Source organism: Stegostoma tigrinum, chromosome 19, assembly GCF_030684315.1.
Source record: "Stegostoma tigrinum isolate sSteTig4 chromosome 19, sSteTig4.hap1, whole genome shotgun sequence".
In the NCBI taxonomy this organism is placed as follows: Eukaryota; Metazoa; Chordata; class Chondrichthyes; order Orectolobiformes; family Stegostomatidae; genus Stegostoma; species Stegostoma tigrinum.
Window position 1 is genome coordinate 512,185 of NC_081372.1, and position 19,800 is coordinate 531,984.

The 19,800-nt window shown below is 45.1% G+C and overlaps 1 protein-coding gene across 2 annotated transcripts in view; it reads right to left on the reverse strand.

Moving 5' to 3' along the window:
• The window catches only part of tubd1 (tubulin, delta 1), a 31,379-nt gene extending 13,349 nt beyond the window's left edge, over positions 1 to 18,030 (reverse strand). Inside the window, exons 1-4 of one of the 2 annotated variants that reach the window (XM_048550161.2) lie at positions 17,599 to 18,030; positions 13,902 to 14,049; positions 12,001 to 12,217; positions 9,368 to 9,599 (exon numbers count right to left, since the gene is read on the reverse strand). In XM_048550161.2, the coding sequence (XP_048406118.2) occupies positions 9,368 to 9,599; positions 12,001 to 12,217; positions 13,902 to 14,049; positions 17,599 to 17,764 (763 nt within the window). In that variant the 5' untranslated portion in view covers positions 17,765 to 18,030. Of the gene's footprint in view, positions 1 to 9,367; positions 9,600 to 12,000; positions 12,218 to 13,901; positions 14,053 to 17,598 lie in introns of both variants that reach the window. The other variant, XM_048550160.2, reaches the window with a different exon arrangement.
• Between the last annotated feature and the right edge of the window lie 1,770 nt (positions 18,031 to 19,800).

The window sequence follows — 19,800 nt, forward strand, 5'->3', positions numbered from 1 at the left end:
TTGGAAGGAGTAACAGGAATACAGAGTGCTGGGCTAATGGTAAGATTCTTGGTAGTGTGGATGAGCAGAAAGATCTCAGTGTCCATGAGTATTGATCCCTAAAAGTTGCCACCCAGGTTGACAGGGTTGTTAAGAAGGCATACGGTGTGTTAGGTTTTATTGGTAGAGGAATAGAGTTTCAGAGCCATGAGGTCATATTGCAGCTGTACAAAACTCTGGTGTGGCCGCACTTGGAGTATTGTGTACAGTTCTGGTCGCCACATTATATGAAGGATGTGGAAGCATTGGAAAGGGTGCAGAGGAGATTTACCAGGATGTTGCCTGGTACAGAGGGAAAGTCTTATGAGGAAAGGCTGAGGGACTTGAGGCTGTTTTAGTTAGAGAGAAGAAGGTTAAGAGGCGACTTAATAGAGACATACAAGATGATGAGGATTAGATAGGGTGGACAGCGAGAGCCTTTTTCCTCGGATGGTGATAGCTAGCACGACGGGACATAGCTTTAAATTGAGGGGTGACAGATATAGGACAGATGTCAGAGGTAGATACTTTACTCAGAGAGTAGTAAGGCGTGGAATGCCCTGCTTGCAACAGTAGTAGACTCGCCAACTTAAAGGGCATTTAAATGGTCATTGGATAAACATATGGATGATAATGGAATAGTGTAGGTTAGATGGGCTTTATATTGGTTTCACATGTCGGCACAACATCGAGGGTCGAAGGGTCTGTACTGCGCTGTAATACTCTATGTTAGAGTTTCAACAGCCCTCTGGTGTAGAGAAAGCCAAAGAATTCGCCACTGCGTAAAGAAATTTGTTCACAACTCAGTCTTAAATGGCCTGCTCTTTAACCTGTGAAACATCCTATTTACATCCACCCTGTCCTGCATTAAGTTCAAGAGATCACCTCTCATCTTTTAAAACTTCCAGGAATACAGACCCATTTCCCTCAATCCCTCATTATAAAACAATCCTACCATCTAAGGGATTAATTGGGTCAATCTCCATTGAATGCCTTCCATGGCAAGTATATCCATTCCATAAGATACAGGAGTAGAATAATGTATTCAGCTCATTGAATCTGCTCTGCCATTTAATCATGGCTGATAATGATTCTCAAATCCAGTCTCCTGTCTTCTCCCCCTGACCCTTGGTCCCCTTATTAATCAAGATCCTATCTCTACCTTAAATACACTCAATGACTTGGCCTCTGCAGCCCTCAGTAGCACAGTTCCAGACAGTCACCATCTTCAGGCTGAAAAAAATTCCTTCTCATCTCAGTTCTTTCACAGTTTAGGGGGCCAAAACTAGACACAATGATCCAACTAAGATCTGACTAAGGCTCGAAACAACTGCATTTTATTTTGCTTTTATTCACTCATGGGACATGGGTGTCACTGGCTGAGACAGCATTTATTGCCTGTCCCTAGTTTCCCTTGAGAACATGGTACTAAGCCGTTTTCTTGAGGTGCCGCAGTCCACGTGCTGTAGGTTGACCTGTAATGCCCTTTACATAGGGAACTACTTTTCTTCTGTACTCGAATGCTCTTAAAACGAATGCCAACATACACGCTGACTTCCTGACTGCTTGCTTTCAGTGACTCAAGGACATGGCTACCCAGATCCCTTTGAACACCTACAATTCTCACCCTTTTTTTATTCATTCATGGAGCATGGGTGTCACTGGCTTACTTATTGCCCTTCCTCATCGCTTTTGAGCAGCTGGTGGTAAGCTGTCTCTTTGAACTGATGTAATCCATTTGTCATGAGTACAGTCAATGCTAACAAGGAGGGAACACCAGAATTTTGACCCAGTGATACTGAAGGAATGGTAATATACTTCTGACACAGGATGGAAAATAGTTTCAAAGGGAATTTGCTTTTCTTTTCTTTATTCATTTACGGGATGAGGGAATTGCTGGCTGGGTAGCATTTATTGCCCATCCCTAATTGCCCAGAAGGCAGTTAAGAGTCAACCACACTGCTGTGTATCTGGAGTTACATGAGGCCAGACCAAGTAAGGATGGCAGTTCCTTCCCTAAAGAACATTAGTGAAGCAAATAGGTTTCTCTGACAATCAACAATGGCTTCATGGTCATCATTAGATTGTTTTGCTGGTGGTATTTCTGTATCTGCCAACTGTATCTTTCTAGATGGTAGTCATCAAGCTTGAAAGATGATATCTGAGGAACCTTAGTCTCTTTTGTAGTGCATCTGACCATTTCTCACCATTAAAATTATTCTGCTTTTTTTTTCTACAGAAGTGAGTAACTTCACATTTATTCACGTTAATTCCATCTGTCGTGTCCTCTTGAAACCTCACTGAAGTTGCACTTCACTGAACAAAGGAACAGCACTCGGAAAGCTTGTGATCTGAAATAAACCTAGTGGACTATACCCTGATGTCATGAGGCCTCTGACTTTGTCCACCCAGTCCAACACCGGCATCTCCACATCCAAATCAAGGCTTATGGGGCAAAGACAGAAAACTGGAGTTGTGGATTATCAGGTCAGCCATGGCTACAATGAATAACAGAGCAGACTCAGTGGACTGAACGGCCTATTTCTGATCCAATGTCTCACAGTCATTTATATGGACTGGGAACAGCAATGGCTCCAGCACTGGTTCTTGCAGTGTCCCACTTGTAATAGCCTATCATCAGCCATAGAACTACCCATTTACTCCTACTTCCTGCTTTCTGGCTGTTAATTTCTCACTTCACACTAGTATATCACCCTAAACCTTTATGCTTTCATTTCATTTACTAACCTCCGTGTGTAACTCAGCAAATGCCTGCTGAAAATCTAAATATACCAGATCCACTGGTTCTCCTTCATCTACACACACCAGACATTCTTCCTCCATCGCATTAATGCTGACTTATCTCAGCCCCTTTGTAAATTGAAGTTGTCCATTAATATTTAAACTGATATGGCAGGTGAATGGGGCATACAGCAGCTGTAAAGTCAAGAGTAAGGCCCAATCAGATGTAGAAGGAATGCCACGGCGTCCAAAAAGTGGAGAAGACATGGGGAAGATAAGGCATATGGGAGATCTGGAATGTTAAGCACATCTACTTTAATGCCAGGAGCTTGACTGGTAAGGCAGATGAACTTGGCTAAAGGAAGGACAGAACTGGCAGCTCACTGAAGTTTCAGGTTCAATGAGGATTGGGTCGTTGCATTATTGATAAAAAGAAACCATCACTGCAGTAAATAGGGAGGATATTCTAGAAAGGACTTCAAATGAGACCATTTGGGTAGAGCTTATAAATAAAAAACAAATGGGTGATTATCTTGCTGGGATTACATTACAGGTCTCCCAAGAGTGACAGAAAAAAAAGAGAAGCAGATATGTAGGCAAATCATAGAAAAATATGAGAGAAACAGGGTTACAGTTGTCAAGGACTTCAACTTTTCTAACATTAACAGGAATAGCCTTAGTGTGAAAGAATTAGACAGCTAGAATTTTTAAAAAGTGCATCCAGGAGAGTTTTATGCCTGTACGTAAACAGACTGACTAGAGATGAGGCAGTGCTAGAACTATCCTAGAGAACGAAGCCAGTCAAACAGTCACAGTTTCAGTGGGCTAGAATTTTGGAGACAATGACATTATTCTAAATTTCAGAATCATTACGAAAAGGGATATGGATCATGCAGAAATTAAGTGTTCAAATTGGGGGCAGGCCAATTTCAATGATTAGACAGGATCTGGCAAATAGACTGAGGGTAGCTACTTGTGGATAATTCTACATTTGGAAAGTGGGTGTCTTTCAAAAGTAGCAGAATGAGAGTTTCGGCAAGATGGCAACAGGGTAAGTCACTGCATTCATAGCTCCACTCTGCTCGCCTGTTCTTTTTCTATTTCTTTCTTTGTCCTTTCTTTTCTCCTGCTAGTAAGGGGAGGTCGTGTCTGACAAACCTGTTAGAATTCTTTGAAGAGGTAACAAGTATGTTAGACCAGGGAAACCCAGTAGATGTTATCTATCTAGACTTCCAAAAGGCCTTTGATACAGTGCCTCACGGGAGGCTGCTGAGCAAGGTGAGGGCCCATGGTGTTCGAGGTGAGCTACTGGCCTGGATTGAGGATTGGCTGTCTGACAGAAGGCAGAGAGTTGGGATAAAATGCTGTTTCGGAATGGCAACCGGTGACGAGTAGTGTCCTGCAGGGTTCAGTGTTGGGGCTGCAGCTGTTCACCTTATACATTAATGATCTGGATGAAGGGACTGGGGGCATTCCGGCAAAGCGTGCCAATGATACAAAGATAGGTGGACAGACAGGTAGTACTGAAGACGTGCGGAAGCTGCAGAAAGAATTAGACAGTTTAGGAGAGTGATCCAGGAACTGGCTGATGAAATTCAATGTGAATAAATGTGAGGTTTTGCACTTTGGAAAAAAGAATACAGGCATGGACTATTTTCTAAACGGTGAGAAAATTCGCAAAGCAGAAGTACAAAGGGATCTGGGAGTGTAGGTCCAGGATTCTCTAAAGGTTAACTTGCAGGTAGAGTCCATAATTAAGAAAGCGAATGTAATGTTGTCGTTTATCTCAAGAGGGTTGGAATATAAAAGCAGCAATGTGCTTCTGAGGCTTTATAAAGCTCTAGTTAGGCTCCATTTAGAATACTATGTCCAATTTTGGGCCCCACACCTCAGGAAGGACATACTAGCCCTGGAGCGTGTCCAGCGGAGATTCACATGGATGATCCCTGGAATGGTAGGTTTACCGTATGATGAACGGCTAAGGATCCTGGGATTGTACTCATTAGAGTTTAGAAGGTTGAGGGGAGACCTAATAGAAACTTACAAGATAATTTATGGTTTAGAAGGGGTGGACACTAGGAAGTTGTTTCCGTTAGCTGGGGAGACTAGGACCTGTGGGCACAGCCTTAAAATTAGAGGGGGTAAATTTAGAACTGAAATGAGACGACATTTCTTCAGCCAGAGAGTGGTGGGCTTGTGGAATTCATTGCCACGGAGTGCAGTGGAGGCCGGGATGTTGGATGCCTTCAAGGCAGAGATCGACAAATTCTTGATCTCAGAAGGAATCAAGGGCTACGGGGAGAGTGCAGGGAAGTGGAGTTGAAATGCCCATCAGCCATGATTTAAATGGCAGAGTGGACTTGATGGGCCAAATGGCCTTACTTCCACTCCTATATCTTATGGTCTTATGGTCTTCTGTAGTAATTCTATTTCACCTTCCCCCATCCCTCTTAGCTGGAAAGCCTGGAGCAGGACTGCGGCAGTGGAAAATTGCATTTTCAAGTTTTCTTTTTTTGTCTTATTCTAAGCTAATGTGAATGGCATCATTTATGTATGGCAAAGGTACACACTTTTCACTGTATTTCTACATTGAATTGAATCATTTATTGTCACATGCATTCAATCAATTCAGGGCCTAACAGTTAAGGGCAAGGGCAGCAGGTTAAGAGAACCCTGGATATCAAGGGATAGAGAGTCTGGTAAAGCAAAGTGGTAGAGCAAAGTGTGCAGAGAACACAAAGTCTGAAGTGAGATATATAGTTTGAGTGAGTGGACAAGAGTCTGGCAGATGGAATACAATGTTGGTCAATGTGAGGTCATCCATTTTGGTAGGAATAACAGCAAAATGGACTATTATTTTAAAAAATTGCAGTGAAAAATTGCAGCATGCTGCTGTGCAGAGGGACCTGGATATTCTTGTGCACAAATCACAAAGTCGTCAGTTTGCAGGTGCAGCAGGTAATTGAGAAGGTAAATACAACAATGTCCTTCATTGCTAGAAGAATGGAGTTTAAAAATAAGGAAGTTATGCTGCATCTGAATATGGTGCTGGTGAGGCCACACCTGGAATACGGTGTAGTTTTGGTCTCCTTACTGAAGAAAGGATGGAATGGCACTGGAGGAAGTGAAAAAGAATTTCAGTAGTTTGATTCCAGAGTTAACAGGCTTGGCAAATTTGGAAAGATCAAGTAGACTGGGACTATAATCATCGAAATTTAGAAGACTGAGGGAAAATCTTATAGAAACCTATAAAGTTATTAAGGGAATAGAAAAGGTAGAAGCAGGGAGGTTATTTCCACTGGTGGGTGAAGCTAGAGCTAGCTTCAAAGTAAATGGAAGCAGTTGTAGGACTGAGTTGAGGTTGAACTTTTTCACCCACAGAGTTGTGAAGCTATGGAATTCCATGGCCAATGAAGCAGTTGAGGCTACCTCATTGAATGATTTTAAAGCAAAGATAGATCAATCTTTGAACATTGAAGGAATTAAGGATTATGGTGAGCAGGTGGATAAGTGGAGCCGAGTCCACGACAAAAATCAGCCATGATCTTACAGAATCGCAGAGCAGGTTCAACTGGCCACATGGCCTAATCTTGCTCCTATTTCTTATGTTCTTATGTAAAAGGACAAATGCACGTTGTCAGGTACAATGCCCTTCAAAAGTACAGTGTAGGAGGCTACTTTAAAGGGACATTAATTAAGCAAAGAGGAGCCAGAAAATATCTTTGGCAGATGGGACCTAGAAAAATCCTAAGGCTTTTAATAAATATTTTAACAGTGGAAACTGTTTCAGACCGAAGGTAAAAGCTGCGTATGGAGCCAGAGGATGTGGGTGAGGTTTTGAATGAACATTTCTCATCTATATTCACAAAAGACAAAGACATTGTAGCCAAGGACTTCAGTTGGTATGGTGAGGTTCTAGAACATGTTAAGATTAATAAGGTGGTGACATTAGACATTTTAACGGGCACACAGATGCACACATCCCCAGGGCCTCAGAGATATACTGCAAGCTACTATGGGAGGCAAAGGAGAAAATTGCTGGTGCCCTGGTAGAGGTGTTTAATACCTCAACGGCCACAGGTAAAGTGCCAGATGCCTGGAAGATAGCAAATGTGGTTCCTTTGTTCAAGAAGGACAAAACGGGTAGGCCAGGTAATTACAGAACAGATAGTCTGAAATCAGTGGTACAGAAATTATCAAAAAAAATTCTAAGGGACAGGTTTAATCCATATTTGAAAAAGTAGGAATTGATCAGGGTAGTCAGATTTGTTGGAGGGAGATCCTATCTAAATTTAAAGATTTTTTTGGAAAGGTAGTTAAATATACTAACGAAGGTAGTGTAGTTGATGTGGTTTATGTGGACTTCATTCGGCCTTTGATAAGGTCCCACATGGAACGCTGGTCCAAAACAGAAGAGCCCAAGGGGTGGAGTCATTGACTGGTTCGCCGATCTGACTGGTTTTCACACAAATGTTTCACCTCACTTCTAGGTGACATCGTTAGTGCTGTCTAGACATTGGACAGAGCAATGGCAGATGGAATTTAATCACAACAAGTACAAGGTGATGCATTTTGGGAGGTCTAATAAGGGCATGCACAATGAATGGCAGAGCCCTAGGGAGTATTAAGGATTAAAGAGACCTTGGTGTACAAGTCCACAGATCCCTGAAGGTGTCAACACAGGTCAACAGGCTAACGAGGAAGGCATTTAGTGTGCTTGCCTTCATTAGATTCCCTACAGTGTGGAAACAGGCCCTTTGGCCCAACAAGTCCACACCGTTCCTTGGAGCATCCCACCCAGACCCATCCCCCTGTAACCACACACCCCTGAACACTATGGGTAATTTAGCATGGCCAATCCACCTAACCTACACATCTTTGGACTGTGGGAAGAAACTGGAGACCCGGAGAAACCCAGGCAGACACAGGGAGAATGTGCAAACTCCACACAGACAGTCGCCCAAGTCTGGAATCGAACCTGGGTCCCTGGTTCTGTGAGGCTGCAGTGCTAACCACTGACCCACTGTGCTGCCCGAAAGCCCGAATACAGGCGCAAGCAAATCTTGTTACAACTTTATAAAACACTGGTTAGGCAACTTCTGGTTGCCACACTATTGGAAGGAAGTGATTGCACTGGAGAGAGTGCAGAGTAGATTCACCAGGATGTTGCCTGAGATGAAAGTTTTCAATTATGGAGGAGAGACTGGATAAGCTGAGTTTGTTTTCCTTGGAGCAGAAGAAGCTGTGGGGGAAATCGGATCAAGATATATATATTGTGAACGGTATAAACAGAGTAGATTATGAGAATCTTTTACCCTCGGAAGAAGTGTTTAAAACCAGAGCACACAAGTTTACAGTGACAAATAATTAATTTAGAGGAGATGGGAGGAAAAATCTTTTCACCCAAAGCATGGTGGATATATGGAACTCACTGGCTGAAAGGATGGTGCAGGCAAGTACTCTTGCAACATTTAAGAATCATCCAGATGAGTACTTAAAATGCCAGGGAACAGTAGGCTATGAATGAAGTGCAGGAAAATGGGTCTTTGCTGGTAGGGATATATATGGTAGGCTAAAGGCCTGTTTCTATTCTATATGATTATGACTAAATAGACTTGGGAGGAAACAGGCCATAACTTCAATTTGTTTACGTTGAGGTCTAGGTTGGATACCAGGAAACTGTACTTTTTCCCAGGGAACAGTATTCCTCTGGAACAGCCAGCCTGCTCTTGTGAATGGATGCTGAATCATAGAAATCCATCAAGCAAGAATTGGACCTGTTTCATACTGAGACAAATCACCTTTTAAAAAGGATTGGAATGCAGATATTAAATCAGAGGCCATGGTCCTTTGGATCAGTTGAGATTGCCAAATTTGGTTTGGAAGGAATTATTCAGACATCTCCTCCTCCCAGCCACAAATGAATGGGATTTTAAAATATTTTTGTTTCTCTACCATGAGATCTTGTGGCTGTCGGTGAGTGGGAAGTGTCTGAAATGTGACCACATGTGTAGGACAGGACAGATCCACCAGCAGGACTTTTCTTGACTCAATGTTAAGCAGCAGGAATCAGACACCAACAGCTCACTGTTAAAGATGGTCAAATGATCTGAAATATTCAGTGACATCCAAATGCACACAAAATAACTGAATAAGAAGTTACAACAATTTTGTGGATATTTATCGTAACCTGGCCTAAGAAAAGCTAAAAGAAACAACCAAGATTTCAGCCACATGAACAATGAGGATTCTACTGTAAACCATTAGTGAGAGACAGAAACCAATGTGCTTTTGCAATTCAGAGAATCCATAGATGGAAAGGAAGTGTGCAGAAGAGAACTTACAAAGAGTGACAGAATATGAGTTGGCACCCATTTAAACAAAGAACGTGCATGTTCAACCAGAAGTGCACAACCAGACAATGAAAGACACTACACGGACATGTTATGGACGAAGTGGATCATGTCTGATATCAGTCACTGGACATGTGTAACTGTCAGTAATTAAAGACTGGTTATGTCCCACTTACCTGATCTTACAAGAGTATCAAAGTCAGGGAACAGAAAGAAATGTAGAGGATGGTTGATAAAATGGAGTTTCTTCTTACCAAGAGGATTTGTGCCATATTCTGAAATACTCCATCTGGTGCATACCGGCTGTAAGACACTCCCGAGCTGGTGAGCAATGACTTTGTTGATGTCTGTGAAGGAAATCTGCTTTATGTTCATCAGTTGGGAGCAAATCTTGTGAAGAGTATCATTCTCATGAATCAAAAGTGCATCAGAAGACTGATACAAGTGAGACAGCGTCAGCACTGCATTATAATCCTGGACAATAACCTGACCAAGAACAAAAAGCTCTTTCAGAGAAAGAAATGTAGGAATACAAAAAGGTCATGTAGCCCCCACTGCCTTACCCCATTGTACAAATCTGAAGCCCATATCCCTGCTCTCTATCACAGTATGAGATGTTGTCTCAGAAAAATAAGGAAACCTCACACACCCTAGATAATGTTGCGTAGAGGGACAGGGAGATGGAGTGCACAGATAAACAAATCACTGAAACCAGTGGCAAAGTTTAAGAATGTCATTAAGGAAAAAGCAAAAGGAAGCACTGGGAAAACAGGAAGCACTTTTATAGAAGCAAGGTGGAAGGGAAATGATATTGAAGCAGAAGAATAGCCAGAGGGCAACAGTAGGGAAAGGGAAAAATGTTAAACTTCTTAGAGCTCTGGCTACACTATACTTGAAATAGTGGATGGTTCTGTGCGGTACTTTAAAAGAAAGGCTCTGGAACAGATGCAAAAAACAATTTACATAATGAGAACTGAGAGATTACAACCAAATACTGAGAAAGCTGGAGCTCTCACCTCCAGAACAACAGACGCTAACAGCCTCCATTGGGACAGTTTATCTTTATGAAAGGGCTTGAGAGAATACGTGCAAAGAAAATGTTTTCACTTGCGGGAGAAAGTAGAACTCGGGGCTATAAATATACAACGTCATTAATTCAATAAAGATACAGAAAGAAAGTCTTTACTCAGAAAGTGACAAACTCACTCCCACGACGAGCTGTTGATGTCAATAGTATTGATACATTCAGAACACAGAACAATACAGCGCAGAACAGGCTCTTCGGCCCTCGATGTTGTGTCGATCTGTGAACTAATCTAAGCCCGTCCCCCTATACTATCCCATCATCATCCATATGCTTATCCAAGGACTGTTTTAATGCCCCTAATGTGGCTGAGTTAACTAAATTTAAGGAGAAGTCAAATAGACACAAGATGAAAAAGAAACAAAAAGAATATGTTGACAGGATTGGAAGGAGGCTTGAACAGGGCATGAACACCAGCATGGAGCAGCTGAGCTGGGAAGCCTGTTTGTGTGTTGTAAATGTCAGTTACTGGCAAGTCGTAATTAGAGCATTGTCACATAATGACTGATCACATTTGTAGTAGTCTTCTGGGTAGTCACACCTTGTCCAGCTGAACAGTGTTAGATTGGACTTGATGGGCCAACTGGCCTCCTTCTGGGCGTTATGACTCTGAAACATTGTGGTGCTTTTTCACCTATTTCTCAGGCACTTTCATAGAAGCAAGGTGGAAGGAAAAAGATATCGAAGCAGAAGAACAGCCAGGGGGCAACGGCAGGGAAAGGGAAAAAAAACAGTGCTTCCAAACTTTGAGAAGTATTTCACAGCCCATTAAACACATATGGCATTTAGTCACCCTTGTTCCAATAGTGAAATGAAATCTTTGATGCCCATCTAAGAGAACAGACAGGACCACAGATTAAAATCTCATCCAAAAGATGGTACATCTGACTGAGTGTGTCAGTCTTCATTTCAGCACTCAAATCCCTGGGGAGGGACTTGAACCAATAGGCGTCTGACTGAAAGGTGAAGGTTTAGCCACTGAAGCACTGCAGAACCTGACAATGCCCAAATGATCAACTCATGTGAAATCCTGATTAGCTAAGACAAGGTTAGGAGGAAGTCTGCTCCCAAAATCTACAGAATTTTTTTTCCATTTCCTCATGACATGAGGGCATCACTGGCCAGGCCAGCATTTACTGACCATCCCTAATTGCCCAGAGGGTAGTTATGAGTTGACTACACTGCTCTGAGTCTGGAATCACATGGAGGCCAGACCAGGTAAGGATGGCAGTTTCCTTCCCTAAAAAATATGAATGAACCAGATGCATTTTCCAACAATCGTCAATGGATTAAAGGTCATCATTAGGCTCTTAATTCCAGACTTTTTCATTGAATTCAAATTCCACCATCTGCTATGGCAGGATTCGAACACAGGTTCCCAGAACATTATCTGGGTCTCCGGATTAACAATCCAGCGATAACACCACTAGGCCATTGCCTTCCCTTAAAAATTCGATTAAAAATAAAGGACCAATAATCTGAATAAATTTCTGCACAATGCCAAATCTCACATAAACACAATGCAGTTCTCTGCAGCACTGCAGAGCAGAACCCTCCAAGACACCTTAACCATCAGTGAAGAGCTCACATACTCAACTTTAATAGGGAAGCTAAGAATCTCAAATTAATTTTAGAAAGATTAGCAATTAATTGATATTAAGTTATAAAAAATTAATTTATCTTTTGGCAATTGTCAGATTAAGTTATTCTAATTGGTAAAAATATCATTTCCGTCCACCCCAATTTAAGTGGGCAGTGGAATTTAATGAACTTCACACCACCACCACCAGCAACCAATCCTACCTCTCCAGTTCCATAAGGCCAGGTGAGCTGGTTCAATATGAACGAGTTTGGGTAAGTATCCCGCAAACACCGAGTGATGTAAGTCCCCAAGCCAGAGCCAGTGCCTCCAGCCAGACTCATTATTGGAATAAAGCCACCAAGTCTCTCACACTGCTCCACCTCCCTTCGCACTAAATCCATCACAGCTTCTTCATGTTGAGGACCATGGATACAGAATCTAAGCAGCAAAACACAAATTAAACATTTTATTCATGCTAAGGTAAACAGGAAACTGAAAAGACTTGAATTTCTGTTGTACCCATTAATACATTCTAAAGCACATTCCAATCATTAAAGCACTTCTGAACTATCATTATAGTGACCTTCAGATTTTTCAGCTTTCCCAGACTTTCAATTTAGTGATGCCTTGACTCTCGAAGTCTGGTATGTTGCTAGCATCTTCCTCTGAAAACAGATGCAAAGTACCTATTCAGTTCCTCTACTATCTCTTGTTCCTCATTACTACTTCCCTTGCATCACTTTCTAGCAAATCAATGTCCAATCTTGCCTCTGTCTTTTTAAGATATCTTTTTTAAAAATTCCTCTTTTACATTGAGAGATAGTAAGAACTGCCAAGGCTGGAGTCAGAAATAACACAGCAGAGAGCTGGAGAGCACAGCAGGCCAGGCAGTATCAGAGCAGGAAAGTTGACGTTTTGGGTCAGGACCCTTCTTCAGAAATCATTTCTGAAGAAGGTTCCCAACCAGAAACGTCAACATTCCTGCTCCTCTGATGCTGTCTGACCTGCTGTGCTCCTCCAACTCCACACTTACCTTCTTTTACATTACGAGCTATGGACTCTCAGACTTCATCATCTCCCCGACTTATGCATTTTAGTTAGGCTTTTCTGGTTTTTAAAAGGCTTCCCACTTACCTTTACCACATAGTATGCAAACTCTTGATTTTACACTATCCCTGACTTGCCCTGTCAGCCATGGTTGCCTCATCCTCCCTCGAGTATGCTTCTTGTGCCTTGGGATGAATTTCTGCTGACCCACCCCGAATTAACCCCAGAAACTTCTGCGATTGCTACTCCACCATCATCCCTGATCGGCTTCCCTTCCAATCTACTCTGGCCAGCTCCTCTCTCATGCCTTTGTATTAATCTTTTCTCAATTGTAAAACTGTTGTATCTAATTCAATCTTCTCCCTCTCAAACCGCAGTGTGAATTCTATCATATTATGGTCCCAAGGGGTTCCTTCACCTTCAGCTCCCTACTCACATCAGTTTTAAGTCTTGCTTGAAAAACAGTACCTCCAGTAGTGCAGCACTGTCTCAACTCAGCACTGCAGATCAATTGCTTTCATATAACAATACAAAATGCGCAGATGTTGATAATTTAAAATATTCTGTCAAAATCTTGTCCTGGGGCCCATGCATATCAGCTGGGCTCAGTTAAGTTCTCAACGCAAGTTTGAAGGCTGCAGATTTGAAATATCAAACAATGGTTTTGAGCAGCAGCAGAACATTACTGTGCACATACACCTACAGGAGAAATTAGACAGGGAAGAAGCTTGGAAGATGCTCACATCTGATCACCATTTCAAAGCAATAAAACAAAGGAATACACTGGTCAGCATGCATAAATGCAAAAGATTGAAAAGTTTTTGTAAAGTACATTTTCATTTAATGACATATTCACACAACAAACATTGGTATCACTGCAAGAAACAAAGTCAATTTCTCTACAAGTAAAGGATTATCACAGGAAAGTTGCTGTTTCAGAGTGTTTTTTTCTTAAATTCACTCATGGATGTGGGTATCCTTGGCTGCCCATAAGAAGCTGGTGGTGAGTTACCTTCTTGAACCATTGCAGTCCAAGTACTGTAGGTGTTGTCGTGATGGCTAAATTCATTCTTACCCATTTGCCCAATTGTTTCCAGATCCTTGTTTCTGGCAGAAGTAGGATTGGTTTCCATAACTCCACTGCCCTGACTTCATGGCTTTGGATAAAGTGCGGCTGATGACTTTTGGCTCCATGTCCACAAGAACAGCCCGAGCAACCGGCACTGCTGGGGGAAAAACAAAATCACCCCAGTACCGGGAAGTCACAAGCTTGTATTGAAAATATACAATCCTATTATTAATTTAGGTACAGATTTATTTCATCCAGAACGTCGCTGGGTTTTTAAATAAAAACTCTGAAACCCACAGGAAGGCTGATGCTCAATAGCACAACAGACATATCATAGACGAAAGAATGGGGGAGATGGGGGGGAGGGGGGGTAAAAATAATTAGGATGCACTGGGCCTTACTATTACAGCAGAAATTGAAAAGCAATCATCTCAAGTGCTACAAAATAAAACAAACAGTTACAAATGCTGAATAGCCAATGATATTGTCCTACGCTGGAGGAGTCCAATACTAGAAGGCACAGGTTGAAGTGAAATGGTAAAAATTTAAGAAAAGGAAACAAGGGGTAATTTTTCCATATGCAAAGGGTGATGGAATGGGCTGCCGGAGGAAGTTGTGGAGGCAGGCACAATTATAACATTTAAAAGGCTAGAATTAAGAATCTACTGATGACCACGAAATCATTATTGTTGGAAAAACGCTGCTGGTTCACTATTGGCCAACAGAGAAGGAAGCTGGCCATCCTCACCTGTGGCCTATAAGGCCACCTAAGGACGGGCGGTAAATGCTCATCAGCCAGCGACACCCATATCGCACAAATGAATAAAAGAAAAAGACATGTGGACAGGTAAATGAATAGGAAGGATTTAGAGGAATATATGCCAAAAGCTGGCAAACCGGATGACATCACATTGGAATGTCTGGTCAGTGCACACAAGTTGGACAGAAACGTCCACATCCGCGCTGTAGTAACGCTATTATTCTATTTGAAACAAAAACAGAAATTGCTGGAGCCTCTTTGGTGAGAAAGCTAAGTTAACATTAACAGAGATAACAAGGTGTAGAGCTGGATGAAAACAGCAGGCCAAGCTGCATCGAAGGAGCAGGAAGGCTGACGTTTTGGGCCTAGAGAAGGGTTCCTGATCCACTGATGCTGCTTGGCCTGTTGTGTTCATCCAGCTCTACACCTTGTTATCTCAGATTCTCCAAAATCTGCAGTTCCTACTATCTCCTTAACATTAACAGATGCTGCCAAATCTGACCTTCTCCAGCAAATTCTGTTTTTCATTTTAGATGCAGTAGATGTTGTTGCCACTGCCAGCAATCGAATAAATTCTGTTCGAAATCTAAAATAAATGCTGTTCTAAATATAAAATACATGTTGTTTCAGTTTGAACAGAACATTCTTTCAGGTGAAGCAAAAATACCAGGGGTCACATTCAACACAAGTGTGGCCTGAAGATTGGACATGCTTTTTGTAATATTTCACACTGATTGCATTTGTAAAAAGTGTACCAGAGAAGACAGCGCTCAAGTGAGTAGGTTTACCACATTAACTGTCCACGTTAGTAAAAATGTGTTACAGCAGAACATTCATGTAATAGGCTGAGGTGGCACGGGGTGGCAGGAGCTCAGTGACCTGCTGCTGTGCATTTTGAGGTGTGTTGGTTTAATGAAGGAAATTCCCATGCAGTACAGAATGTGGGAGATGGCAAAGAAGACTGAACAAGGATGAGTACAAGAAGGGCAAAGGATCAGGGGGGGTGTGTATGGGAAGAGGGTGAAGGATCGGGGGGAGGAGTGGGTGTGGGTGAAGGATCAGGGGGGGTGAGTGTGGGAAGTGGGTGAAGGATCGGGGGGGTCAGTTATGGGTGAAGGACGGGGGGGGGGGCGGGTGAGTGACGGGCGAAGGACCGAGGCGGGTGAGTGACGGGCGAAGGATCGAGGCGGGTGAGTGACGGGCGAAGGATCGAGGGGGGAGTGAAGATTCAGGAGGGGGTGAAGGATCGGGGGTTGAAGGATTTGGGGGTGGTGGAGGATCAGTGGGGTGAGTGATGGGTGGAGGATCTGGGGGGGGTGAAGGATCGAGGGGAGTGAAGGAACGGGGGTGGCGAAGGATCGGGTTGGGGTGAAGGATCGCGGGGGGGCGAAGGATCGGCGGGGGTGAGGGATGGGTTAACGATCGGGGGGGGGGGGAGTGAAGATCCGGGGGTTCAAGGATCCAGGGGTTCAAGGATCTGGGGCGGGGTGAAGGATCGGGGTGGTGGGGGGGGGGCAAAGGATCGGAGGGGCGAAGGATCAGCGGGGGTGAAGGATCGGGGGGGCGTGGGGTGAGTGATGAGAGAAGGATCCGGGGGGGGTGAGTGACGGGCGAAGGATCGGAGGTGGGGTGAGGGACGGGCGAAGGACTGAAGGGGGTGAGGGACGGGCAAAGGACCGAGTGGGGTGAGGGACGGGCAAAGGACCGAGGGGGGTGAGGGACGGGCAAAGGACCGAGGGGGGTGAGGGACGGGCAAAGGACCGAGGGGGGTGAGGGACGGGCGAAGGACCGAGGGGGTGAGTGACGGGCGAAGGGCCGAGGGGGTGAGTGACGGGCGAAGGGCCGAGGGGGGTGAGTGGCGGGCGAAGGATCGAGGGGGGTGAGTGACGGGCGAAAGATCGAGGGGGGTGAGTGACGGGCGAAAGATCGAGGGGGGTGAGTGACGGGCGAAGGATCGAGGGGAGTGAAGGATCGGGGGGGGCGGCGAAGGATCGGTGGGGCAGCGAAGCATCGGGTTGGGGTGAAGGATCTGGGGGGTGATGGATCGGGGGGGGTGAAGGATCAGGGGGGTGAAGGATCGGGGGGGTGAAGGATCGGGGGGGTGAAGGATCGGGGGGGTGAAGGATCGGAGTGGGTGAAGGATCGGGGGAAGGGTGAAGGATCGGCGGGGGTGAGGGATGGGTGAACGATCGGGGAGGTTGGGGATGGGTTAACGATCGGGTGGGTGAGTGATAGGTTAACGATCGGGGGGGGTGAGTGATGGGTGAACGATCGTGGGGGGAGTGAAGATTCGGGGGGGTGAAGGATCGGGGGGGGTGAAGGATTTGGGGGTGGTGAAGGATCAGTGGGGTGAGTGATGGGTGGAGGATCGGGGGGGTGAAGGATCGAGGGGAGTGAAGGATCGGGGGGGTGAAGAATCTGCGGGGGTGAAGGATCGGGGTGGTGGTGATGGGTGAAGGATCGGTGGGGGGGGGCGAAGGATCGGGGTGGGGTGAAAGATCGGGGGGGGGGCGAAGGATCAGCGGGGGTGAAGGATCGGGGGTGGGGTGAGTGATGGGTGAAGGATCGGACCGGGGTGGAGGATCGGGGGGGTGAAGGATCGGGGGGGTGAAGGATCGGGGGGGTGAAGGATCGGGGGGGTGAAGGATCGGGGGGGTGAGTGATGGGTGAAGGATTGGGGGGTGGTGAGTGATGGGTGAAGGATCGGGGGGGTGAGTGATGGGTGAAGGATTGGGGGGTGGTGAGTGATGGGTGAAGGATCGGGGGGGTGAGTGATGGGTGAAGGATCGGGGGGGTGAGTGATGGGCGAAGGATTGGGGGGGGTGAGTGATGGGTGAAGGATCGGGGGGGTGAGTGATGGGTGAAGGATCGGGGGGGTGAAGGATGGGTGAAGGATCAGGGGGGTGAGTGATGGGTGAAGGAAGCTTCAGCAATGCCCCTCACCGTTAGCCCCAGCCTCCTGCCGGAAGAAGCGCTCCAGTGAAACAGCTCGGTAAGTGTCAGCGCGGCTCCGGCTCCGGTCACTCCGGCCATCCTGGCTGACCAGTTCGAGCAGCTCCTGGCCCACCTGGTTCCCGCACTGTCCGAGCTGCAGCAGCACCAGCGCCATTCCCCTCCCCAAGCCGCTCACCCCCGGGGCTGTCTGTCTGACTGTCTGCCGTCGCCGCTCCCCCCGACTATCTAACTGACCACCCCCCACAGGGCTGTCTGTCTGACTGACTGAACCCACCCCTCCCCTGGGGCTGACTGACTGACCACCGTCTCCCCGCGCTCTGTCTAACTGACCGGACCCTTCACGCGCGACTCGGCCTGGCCCCGTTGCCACAGCAATGCGCGCGCTCTCTCGCGGGTTAATTGCGGGTCGGGAGGGCCTCCGTCTTTGGCGCATGCGCGCTTTTCGCTGTCCCGCCACCACCAGCACAACAACAACTTACGTTTTCATAGACAGTAGGAAGTGCAGATGCTGGAGAACCTGAGATGACGCGGTGTGGAGCTGGATGGACACAGCAGGCCAAGCAGCGTGAGAGGAGCAGGAAAGCTGATGTTTCAGCGCTCTCACGCGCAGAAGAGTGAGGTCCGCAAGTGTTTCATAGGGACATTGACAAACTCTCAGACCGGACCCCAGCTGACCTAAAAAATGTTTTAAAGTAATGACAAATCTCAAATGAGGGAACATTCGGTAGCAGCCCGTGGATCAAGCAAATTGAATGTTTCAGGGCACTGACCTTTCATTGAAATACAGAATATAGGAACAAGAGGAGGCCATTTGTCCCCGCAAACCTGCTCTGTCATTCAATATGATCATGGTTGATCATTCAGCTCAATACCCTAAGTCCACCCACTCCCCCATCCCTTGAATCTTTTTGTCACAGTAGCTTCTTGAAAACACAATGTTTTAACCTCAACCATTTCTGTGGTAGTGATTTCCAGAAGCTCACCACTCTCTGCTTGAGGAAATTTCTCCTCATCTCAGTCCTGAATGGTTTGCCACTTGTCCTAAAACTATGACCCCTGGTTCTGGACTACCCCACCACTGGGAACATTCTTCCTGCATTTAACCTGTCTGGCCATGTTAGAATTTAATATGTTTCTATGAGAACCCCCTCATTCTTCAAAACTCCAGTGAATCCTAACTGACTCAATCTCTCCTCGTACATTAGCCCTGCCATTCCAGGAATCAATTTGATGAACCTTTGCCACGCCCCCTCTAAAGCAAGAGCATCATTCCTCAGACAAGGTGACCAAAACTGCATACAATATTCCAGATGTGGAACAAAAACAACATTGCTGGAAAAGCTCAGCATCCGCAGTTCTTTTGGTTTTAATCCCAGACGTGGCTATAAAGACTAACACACAGTTTGCCTTCTTTATTGCCTACTACATTTGCACACTTTCAGGAACTAGTGTACAATCACAATTTCTCTCAATTTACAGCCATTTAAACATTAATCTGCCTTCCTCTTTTTCACTACCAAAGTGGATAACCTCACACTTAACCACATTATAGTGCATCTGCCATCCATCTGTCCACTCACTCAGCCTGTCCAAATCACACTGCAACATCTCTGCATTCTCCTCACTGCTCACCCTTCAGTACATCAGGCTTTCAGGAACATTTTAAAAGAAAACAATGTTTCAGGTGGGAATTGCAGAGCCTGAGACTTGGTAACTGGAATCACAGATTTGTTAAGGTGCAGAAGGAGGTCTTTTGGCCCATCATGCCAGCACCAGCTCTTCAAGCATCATTATTTCATGTCAATCTCCTACTTTTCCCCCATACCCATGGGTACTATTTCTATCCAAATAATCGTTAAATACCATCATTAATGCCTCTATTGAACCTACTTCCACCACATTTCCAAAACAACTCATTATGTGAAATAGATTGTTTCTCACTTCGCCCTTGTTTGTTTGGTACATCATTTTAAATTTATGCCTACAGTGATTGTAATGAGGTCAGCCAGGTGGACCCATAGAATATGAGTTCCCTAACTGGGGCTGTTAATCTGGTCCAATCAGGCAGCTCTGGCTGAGAGATAAGTAGGAAAGTGTCAGACACCTTGTTCATCCTGAGAGCTGGCTCGAGGGAGGTGGATCACTGTCAAGAACATGCCTCGTGTATATAAAGTGTAACTTGGTGATGCA